Source organism: Serinus canaria, chromosome 1 (genome assembly GCF_022539315.1).
Source record: "Serinus canaria isolate serCan28SL12 chromosome 1, serCan2020, whole genome shotgun sequence".
Lineage (NCBI taxonomy): Eukaryota > Metazoa > Chordata > Aves > Passeriformes > Fringillidae > Serinus > Serinus canaria.
In genome coordinates, this window is record NC_066313.1 from 15,470,982 (window position 1) to 15,480,714 (window position 9,733).

General features: G+C 58.6%; 1 protein-coding gene across 8 annotated transcripts in view; it reads right to left on the reverse strand.

Annotated features, from left to right (window-relative positions):
* ARAP1 (ArfGAP with RhoGAP domain, ankyrin repeat and PH domain 1) overlaps positions 1 to 9,478 on the reverse strand; it is a 36,401-nt gene extending 26,923 nt beyond the window's left edge. For 4 of the 8 annotated variants that reach the window (XM_030234002.2, XM_030234001.2, XM_030233994.2 and 1 more), the window contains exons 1-3: positions 9,323 to 9,478; positions 8,402 to 8,553; positions 485 to 1,236 (exon numbers count right to left, since the gene is read on the reverse strand). In XM_030234002.2, coding sequence (XP_030089862.2) covers positions 485 to 1,158 — 674 coding nt within the window. In that variant the 5' untranslated portion in view covers positions 1,159 to 1,236; positions 8,402 to 8,553; positions 9,323 to 9,478. Of the gene's footprint in view, positions 1 to 484; positions 1,237 to 2,076; positions 2,096 to 4,314; positions 4,584 to 5,300; positions 5,320 to 8,401; positions 8,711 to 9,322 lie in introns of those variants that run through there. The other 4 variants (XM_050970670.1, XM_030233997.2, XM_030233995.2 and 1 more) reach the window with 4 other exon arrangements.
* Positions 9,479 to 9,733: the final 255 nt, after the last annotated feature.

Sequence of the window (9,733 nt, forward strand, 5' to 3'; positions counted from 1 at the left end):
CACTGGTGTCAAGAGTTCCTCAGGCTTCAGCACTGCCTATATTGCAGGTGGGGGAAGGCAGGCCTCTACACTGTTGCGGGGATTGCACCCCAGCCCATGCCAGGCTGGGGTGACCTGGGTTGCTGGGATGAGCCAGCCACCCAGGTCACCCTGGATACATGAGGGTGGATACATCCAGCTAGAGACAATATAAATATTTCAGCACTACCTGCCCCGGTGCTGGTAGCCCAGGGAAATGTGCTGTGGCATGGGGCAGGGGTACCCTCAGAGGTTGTGCTGGGGTTGGGGAAGGGTTAGTATCCCCATGGGACATGCTGGGGCTGGGGGTGCCCCAGGAGATGTGCTAAGGTCTAGGAAGAGCATAGGTATCCCAGGCAACCCATGTCATGACCCCAAGGCTCCCACCCACATCACAGCAGCCCCCACATAGACCCGGCTGCCTTGGGGCATCCCCAAGGCTATGCCCCTGCCACCCCCTCCTTACCTCCTGTGGGACACAGCCCTGGGGGGGAGCACAGGGGGGCGATTAGGCAGTGGGGGGCCCTTCAGGCTCTGGCACTTGGTTTCCAGTTGGTGTCGCTTGGCCGGCAGTGGTGGCAATGGGGGTCTCGCCCTGCTGTGGGCAGGGGGCTTCTCCCCGAGGGCTGCTGGAGAGGGGTCCTCCAGGGCTGGGAGATGGCTGCAGGATGCAGGGGGGGGCTCGGGGCTGTCCCCCGATAGCGATGATGAGAATTTGAGGGGAGGGCGGCAGCCCACCCTCGGTGGGATGGGTGGGGGCAGCTGCGTGAAGCCTGCACCCCTCTCTGGCTCCAGCGGTGGGGTCCCAGTGGGCACTGGTGGGCTCCGGGGCTCCAGCTGCTCCAGCCCTGCAGCAGTGCTCAGGCGGAAGATGTGGCGTTTCATGGGGACAGGTTTACTGCCAGGGGGCTGGTGAGTCCCAGCGGGCGGCGGGACCTCAGTGAAGGCTTTCTGCAAGCCCAGGAGGATGCGGCGGCGGTGGCCGGGCAGCAGCACCCCAAGGCGGGTGAGCCCCTCGTCCGTCAGAGCCCGGCAGTCCCACACTGACCACAGTCCACTTTGCTGGAAGCTCTCCACATACTGGTCGAGGTGGAAGGCAGACAGCCAGGCAGCCACCGGCAGAGATCCCTCCTCCTCCATGGCAGGGGGCTGGCCACAGAAACCTCCACCACTCAGTGCATCTTCTGTTGCCAGCAGAGCTCAGGATGACATCATGGCCTGGGAATGGAGACAACAGGATCAGGATCGGTCCCAAAACACACATCAGGTGAAGCCTGGAGTCCTAAAACCAACATTCCCAGTGAAGCAACCTGGTTTTCCTATGGCCTCCAACTATGCTGTGTCCCCAGGATCAACCAGTCCTGAACTGGGGGGCTCCAGGGATGTGGAAATGCTGGAGGGCCCCAGTTTAGGCATTGAAATATAGAGGCCATCCCTTTAGAGATGAAGGCACCATGGGGCCCCAGCTTGGTCCAAGGGAGTGACATTTGGGCTGTGGGACAGAGCAGTAGGGGATTATCCACATTGTGGATAATCAGGGAATATGCCTGAATATGCATGATTCAAGGGCAGGGGAGCTGTTGGCTGCACCTCAGGGCTGTCACCCTCCAGGATGCAGCTCCTCTGGTTTACAGCAGCAAGCCAGGATAGGGTGACATGGACAGTTAGATCCAGAAGGCTGTCCCCTGTCCCGGGCTGTCCCTATCACACCCCGTGGCAGGGTACTGTCACTGGAGCCCCCAACCCAAACCGCACCAAACCCCTCCACACAGACCATATGCCCACCATGCCATTGCTCCCAGCTCCAGAGCCCTATCTGTCCTTGGCATTGCTCTAGCATGGCACCACACCCTGGAGTGCTGGCAGAGCACCTGTGCAGCACCCTTGGTGCACACACCTAGCAGAGCGCCCTTGTGGCATTCAGAGCTTGGGACACGGGGTTCATTTGGTCTCCCAGCTCCTGCAGCAGAACACCCCTCCCACACCATAGCTGTTGGCAGGGCAAATCCCTATTATCCCAACAAGCAGCAGATGGGATACCCTGCCCTTCCCACCCACCAGCATCACAGCCTCGGCAGGCTCCAGGCAGGAGGCAGATCCCGTCACACCGGCACACACAGCACTGCTCGTGACCCCAGCACCATCTTATTTTATATATGCTGGAGGTTTTTCTAGACCTGCTAAGAAGGAGCCAGAGGATTTCCTGGAGCCGTAAATAGGCCAGTCTGATCTGCTGTCAGAATCACATTTTCTGTGACTCAGGCAGGCCCCTCAGCAGCACTTGCGGTTTCGGTGCAAAGTGCACAGCTGAGCAGAGCTCGTTCTCAACCCAGCACAAACTGGACACTGCCGAGCCTGAGGCACCATGGGATCCCCACAGCCAGTGACCCCTACACCTGAAGACACCAGCATCTCAGTGGTGCTGCCAGGATGTGGCCACAGTGCCACTTCCCTGGCACTTCCTGGTACAGTTTGGCTTTGTTTCAGTCTCCAAGTACCAAGTGTCCAAGGAAGGAGCAACGGGGACCCAGGGCTGGCTAACCCCTGTGGCTCCTTGCTGGCAGCACCAGAGAAATCAGCAGCACCCAGGACCTTCCCACTGGTCCCAGCAATCCCAACCAGCACCGCAAAAATCCCTGAATCAAAATAAAATTCTGTCTTCCACCTCCACACCTAGAAAGCCCTTATCTATTACTGAAAACGGGTAAGTGATGGTGCTGCGTGACATTGCTGTCACCACATCCCAGTGACACCAGCACAGGCAGGCTCCACCCCAGCTGGGCACTGGCTGTGGAGGAGCAGAGGGAAACATAGTGACACCAGTATGGGGCTCCCACAAATGCCCCCGTCCTGGCTAGAGCCAAAGAATCACCACCAGTGTCACCTACTGACACCAGTGCCAACATCCCTGGCTGTGCCAAGACATTGATGCAGTGGTGGGACAGACCTATCAGGAAGGGACAGCCGCACCAGCACTCACCGCTGGCACTGTCCCAGCACTATCTAGGGTGGCTGAGGGCCCTCCTTGCTGCTCACCGGGGACAGGGATGGGGACAAAACTCCAGCGAGGGAAGTGCGGGGTCCCCAGTGTGCCAGGCTGGCAGCTCCCGATGCTGTCGGGCCCTTTGCCCTCGCCAAGTAAATAATTAATCAGGCCTTTGCTAGGTTCCCTCCTTCAATCATTAATCATTTAACCTCTGTGCTAAACAAGATGAGGATATTCCAGAAGCAAACCCAAGACAGGGAGATGCTGTAACCCAGCTGGCTGCTGGGGTTTGGGGGGTAACCCTGGCTGTGGCCCCAGCCAAGCGCAAATCCTCCCAGTGCTGACCCACTGCATTCCTCCCCGGGATTAGGCAACACCACGGGGGCTGTTTTGTAAGAGACTTAAAGGCTGGACAAATGGTGTGAGGAGGGAATGGCAAGGGCTGCCAGGACCCTGGCACTGCGGCTGGTGCTCTAGGGGGAGAAGTCGGGATGCCAAAAGTACATGAGGACCAGACCCCTCAGCCCCATCCCAAACCCACAGAGCCCTCACTCTCCCTGTGCTGGGGATGAAGGATCTGGGGGTGCCTGGTGCTGGTTCCCTTCTTCTGGACTAAGGGACTCAGCAAGCCCCTCTCTCCTCAAACTTGGGTGTTGGCTACTTTTCTGGAGGTTTCTGCAGCTACCCCAGCCCACCTCAGATGCCCTCAGTTGAAGAGAGCATTTGGGATGCACCTCTTCCCCCAGCAGAGCTGAGCGTCCTGGCCCAGGGAGTAGCCCCCCGTGATGCAGGGGTGTGCCCACCCTTTTCCCACTGCATCCCACCACTCTCTCAGGGCCGTGGGCTTCCCAACCCTCATGCAGGGCACTAATGAGGGCTGGGCTTGCTCGATTAAGGAGCTGTGTCATGGAAGCTGTGGGCTCTGACTGGAAATGACAGGCGAGCATGCTCCCTTCACTGGCTCCAGCTTGCCCTGGGTAATCACTGTCACCCCTAATGACATGTCAGGAATCCAGCAGTGTGACCAGGGCCATCAGAATGTCACTGACAGAGCTGCACTCAGCACCCACGCACAAGTAACAAACTGGTGGCCATCCCACAGCTCTTCCCTGCCTGTCCCTTCGATGGCACCCAGAATAGTGGCCATGAGCCAGGAAAATCCAGCACAGGAGCCCTGGTGGGTGTCTGGCACCCACATGATTGATCTAGTTCCCACTGCAATTCCTCCTCCAATGCAGGCAAACCCTGCCTGCCCCCCATGTTCCCCTTCCCCAGCTCTGTGGGCTCATTAATCAAGGAAAGCTCATTACCAGCACACGGTCCCTCGGCTCAGCAGGAGGAGGTGGCCAGCCTGCCCGTGGTCCAGCTGGAGCAGGGGAGGTTTGCCAAGGGGTCTCTGCCCGCCCCGGTACTTCCTCAAACGCCACCTCAGCAATGGGAACTTTCCGGAAAGCCGAGCAGAGCTCTGAGCTAGGATGTGGTGCAACAGCCACGCCAGGCCCCAGCAGAGCTGTGAGGCCTCAGTGTGGGGAGGCACTGACCACAGCTGCCATGAGGGACAAGAAGGCTGGATGTGAGGCGGTGTGAGCCTTGGGTGACAGAAGGACGGGGCAGGGCTTTCAGCAGGAGAGGAAGGAAGAGCCAGGCAGGGTGATCTCTGGGAAGTGAGAGCTCAGCACTACTGCAGCAGGAACCAGGTACCAAGGACAGGGCGTTGTGGGGCAGCAGGACAAGCTGAGCTCTGGCCACTGGGCAGAAAGGGACAAGCAGGCAGGTGGCTCCCAACACCCCAGGACCCCTGTGGATTCCCAGAGAAGGCAGTAAGCTGTAACCCACCAGGGTTCCTGTGGGCAAGGGGACAAAGCCGAATGGCAGAAGGACCCGTGGGAACGGGGCTGGCCACCAGTGGGAAGGGGGTTCTTCAGCCACCAAGCTCCAGCAGCACTGGGCAACCAGACTCACACCACAGCAATTTTTATCCTTTCCTGCCTAAATTAAGGAGAGATCCTCAGAGAAGGGGCCACGGCTAGCCAGAATGAGGCCAATGTCACCAGTGTCCCTGCTGGATCCAGGGGGTTGACATGTGATGTCCCCAACAGATCTCCCAAGGCCACCGCAGATTCCCAACCCAGCTGAGAATTGAAAGCACCACATCCTCACCCTGAAACTGCCCAAGCAGAATCCTCAGCAAGCAGTGATTACCCCTAAGCAAACAAAGGGTCCCAGGAGAGCACCCAGCACTCCACAGGCCCCTTCCCACCCAAACCCTCCACACTCCACCTCAGTGGGTGCCGACCTGCTCAGCAGTGCCCACGGTATTTCCTGGGAAGGTGAGGCTTTGTCATTTTCAAGATCTTCTCGGCCAAAGAAATTGCAAATGATATTCAAACCCCCCCAGGCGCTGTTCAGGGATCAAGTTCAGGCTTGTGGAATCACAATCCAGAGGTGGAATTGCTTCTCTGGAGCCTCCTCCCTCTGCCATGAGTTGCCAATTCCAGGTGGTTCATGTGAAGAAGCCAGAGGGTGCCCAGCCCCCTGCTCGGGGGCCTGAGGGCTCACACACACACCAGGGTGTGCCCCAACAGGGGAGCTGTCCCAAGCCAGCTCTGTGTGCAGGTGGAGGGTGTGCATAGAGGTGGGAGGTGGGCAGTGATGAGGTGGGTGAGAAGTTAGGAACAAGGGGGCAGGAAAACTGAGGGTTCCTCATTTCCCCAAGGTCCCACCTGCATTCCCCTTCCCCATGAAAGCAAAACCTGGGAAGGTGAAACATGTCCCAGGCTGTGGGACCAACAAACAGATGAGTTTGCATCAGCAAACAGCATTCCCTTCCAAGGTGCTGCTGCCTGCCTCACAAATCTAGCCAGAAGAGGGGCAAATACAGCCACAAATGAGCAAATCCAGTCAAAAAAAGTGGTAAATCCAACCAGAAATGGGGAAATCCAACCAGAAAGGGGGTAAATACATCTGGCAATGCTGTCACTACCCACTGAGTTCCACTGGAATGCTCTCAGCTCCTGACACACTTTATGGAAGCTGCCAGCAAACTAGGTCAGGAAGCCAAACCCCACGTGCACAGCCACCCCAGAGGAGCCCCAGTGTCCCAGGATCTGGTGATGCTGGGCGGGGGGGGGGGGGGGGGGGGGGCGAGGAGGCTGTGCCAACAGCCTGGCTCCAGAGGATGGGTCCCCCTGGGAAGCATGGCACCTCCTTCCTTCGTGAGAAATCAGCCCCATCACCCAACATCCAGCACTAAAACCATGCAGGTCCCTGTTTCACTTTCCCATAAGTGGGAAGTAAAAGTGTCATGGGGAAGGGGTGACCCCACCAGCTGTGGATGGGGTGCACCCTTTTCCATCCCTGATGCCCTCCAGCCTCCTCTTCATGCTTGTTGGGGTGCCGCTCTAGCCCCTATCCCCAACAGCAGGGTCACACCATGCCAGGGCCATCCCCTGGATCTCCCTGGCCACCACAGCACTGCAGATAAGCCAAGCCAGGGGATGCTGCAGCAGAGACAAAATTACAGGGACTGCCAACCACATGCACCCACCCCAACTTTGTACAAAACTTTCTACAAAGCCAGGCTCTCCCTCACCTGTAGATTTGGAGGACCCATCGGCAAAGCATCCCCAAGCATCAAACCCCCCACAGCCACAGAGTCCTGCCACAGGAGCTGCATCACTCCCTGCCTCCCACGAGACACCCCCAAAATCTCAAGAGCTCACCTTGTTCTAAGGCTAAGTTATGGCAGCAAATTCATCCTCAGTATTGCTCTAAATATCCCTATCCCTGATGCCCTGGCTGTGGCTGATAACAACACATCCCCAGTAGCTGCTGGAGCACCCCCAGAAAGCCACCATAACCTCTTGGAGGAGCTTTCCTTGCTACCTTTCTCCCAGCACTCCAAAATAGCCACCCACCCCTAGCACTCAGCTCTGTGCCTCCAAAAATTGGCTTTTGGGGCTGAACCCACAAATTAGAATTGCTGTCCCTGCCATGGTGCTAGACCTAGGAACGCCCCGTGCAGGTGCAGCCCATGGGCATCCCAAACACCAACCCGAAGGCCCCAGCAGAGTGAAGGTGTCCCGTGGAACCAGCTTGCCATTACTGGAGGACAAAGCAACCACCATCCCAGTTCCAGCTGCACAGCACTGGCAAAGCTCCAGGCCTTGCCAGACAGACTGGGAAGCAGTGAGGAAGAGGAGGAGGATAGAAGGGAAGCCCACCACCAGCATCACCCGGCATCTGGGTGCTGTTGGAGGTGGTTAGTGTGACACAGGCATTGCTGGCAGGGGCCAGCAGCTGACGCTGTTTTTTGGCTATGAACAGGGACACACCAGATACCCAGCAAAAAACAAATCTGCCAGCTGGGCTCTCAGGGTCCCCTTTTCCCAGTGTCACTCCTGGCATGGACAGCACAACCACCCCATGTCCCCCAACATGTCACTCACCCCAACGAGGCAACAGGACCCCTGCAGTGGCACAGGAATGGGGGCTATCATTCCTGTGTAATGCCAGAGTTCCCTGGAGACTGGGACTGAGCTAGGTTATACTGGGGTTGAGCTGGGGTCTGCTCAGGGGAGCTGGGATATACTGGAAGTGAACTGGGAAAGCTGGGGCTAAACTGGGGTTAAGCTGAGATGTGCCGGTATTGAGCTGGGAAGTGTTGGTGTGAATTGGAATATACTGGGGAGGAGCTGGGGAATGCTGGGATTAAACTGGAATGAACTGGGTTTGAGCTGGGATGTGCTGAGGTGAACTGGGGGGTACTGAGATTTAGTGGGGGTGCGCTGGGAATGAGTTGGGGTCTGCTTGGGGCATCTGCGGGGCACCTGGAGAGTACCAGGGTTCAACTGGAGCGTGCTGGGGTTGAGCTGGGATTGAACTCCAGTCTGCTGGGGGTGAGCTGGATCTGCCGGGAGTGAGCTGGGGTCTCCTGGGGGGCACCTGGAGCATACTGGAATTGAACCAGGGTTGAGCTGGGATGTGCTGGGATTGCAGTGGTGGGGTCTGGGGGTGAACTGGAGCGTATTCCAGTCGAGTTAAGGTGCGCTGAGAGCGAGCTGGGGCGTACTGGAATTTGGCTGAGGAGTACTGGGGCTGAGCTGGGGTAATCTGCGGCATGAGTACGCCGATCGGGGGACTGGTGGTGGGGGGGGGGCACACCACTGTTGCAGCTGATACTGGGAACAATCCATACTCTCCCCACCGCCCCAGCAGCTCCCAGTATCCCCAGTGCCCTCCCCCCAGCACTGTGTGCCCAGGGACCCACAGAAACACGTGGAAAGAAACACGACCTCCCCCAGGAGAGAAAGCGCGCTGAGAAGGCAGAGTGTCCCCCCTCCCCTGCCCCCACCCAAGCTGGGGGTGCCCCTGCAGCTCCCCTGGAGCACCCAGTACCTCTGTCCGGTGGCAGCGGCGGCTCCCAGAGGATGCCGGGGCGCTTCCCGGGGCGGGGGCACTCAGGGCCCCCCTTGCCAGGCCCGGGCTTGTTCCCGCACGGAGCTTTGGCTGCCTCATGGAAACAGGATTCAAAGGGAAAGCTGCCAGGACTTTCCCCAAAAAAATAATAAATGGGTTGCGTGTGGGGTTCTTGCCTCCCCGCACAATTCCTAAGGTCTTAGTGGGGGGTAAGAAGGAGAGTGGGAGGGCTTGGGGACATAGAGGGGATGTGGGGTGTCCATGGCCAGCCCTCACGGCTGCCCAGCCTGGGACAATGGTCCTTTCATCGCGGCGCTCAGGGACCGGGACACGCTGGCTGCCTGCTCCGGGGTGGGAAGCCCCCCCTGCTCGGCCCCTCGCCCACGCGAGGCAAGGGGCAGGAGGGGCCAGGCTCAGCCCCACAGCCAGGCTATGGTGCTGCTCAGTGGGGCTCGGCCAGGGGGGCAGCGTGAAATATCCCAAAAAGCTCCTTTACTCGGCATCCCCCGTACTCCCAGAATTTCCACTCCCCCGTCCACCACATCCCCCCTGCTCCCTGCCCCACTCACCGGAGCCATCACATCCCCCACCTTATCCCCTCCTGCTCCCCAGAACCAATGACATGCCCCTGCTCTCCTATCCTGGACCTTCGGATCCATCTGGAGGGATGCCCTCCCAGAGCCCTTGGCAGAGGACAAGGGTGCCATGGCCTTACCCCGTTTGGGGGTGTCACACACCAAAGTGCTGTCTGAGACCCCAGGGGTCAGCAGCAATGCCTGATCCCTGAAGGGCTGAAGCCTTGTAGCCCTTCCCAGCAGCATTTCAGGGATGACCCATGTCAGTACCTGAGGGTGTCCCCAGCACAGCCCCTAGATCACTGCCCCCCTCCACATATCCTACCTGTGCCCCGGCTCTTCTCAACCTCCCTGACACTTCCCTGGTGCCACAGCATATGCCACTTCCTTCTGGAGCCATCTTCTCTCTCTGGTACTGCACCTCTGGGTCTCCAGCTGTACCTCCCAGAGCTAACAGAGCTAAACCCTCCCCACAAAAGGCTTTACCCCATCACCTGCCCTGCTCCGTGTCCCCCTGGCTCCAGAGCTGCTGAAGCGTGTACCCAGTTCGGCTCCATTTTCAGCCTGCCAGGCGGGTGGTGGCCAGGTTCCTTTTTAATTGGGTTCTATTTTTAATTGGGAGCAGTGCAGGAGGGTAGGAGGGGGTGGAGGGTGTGGTGGGTGGAAATTACAGGAGAAATGGGAAGCAAGTCCCTAGTGCCCACCCCAGCCTCACAGGTGACAGATACAGGCACAG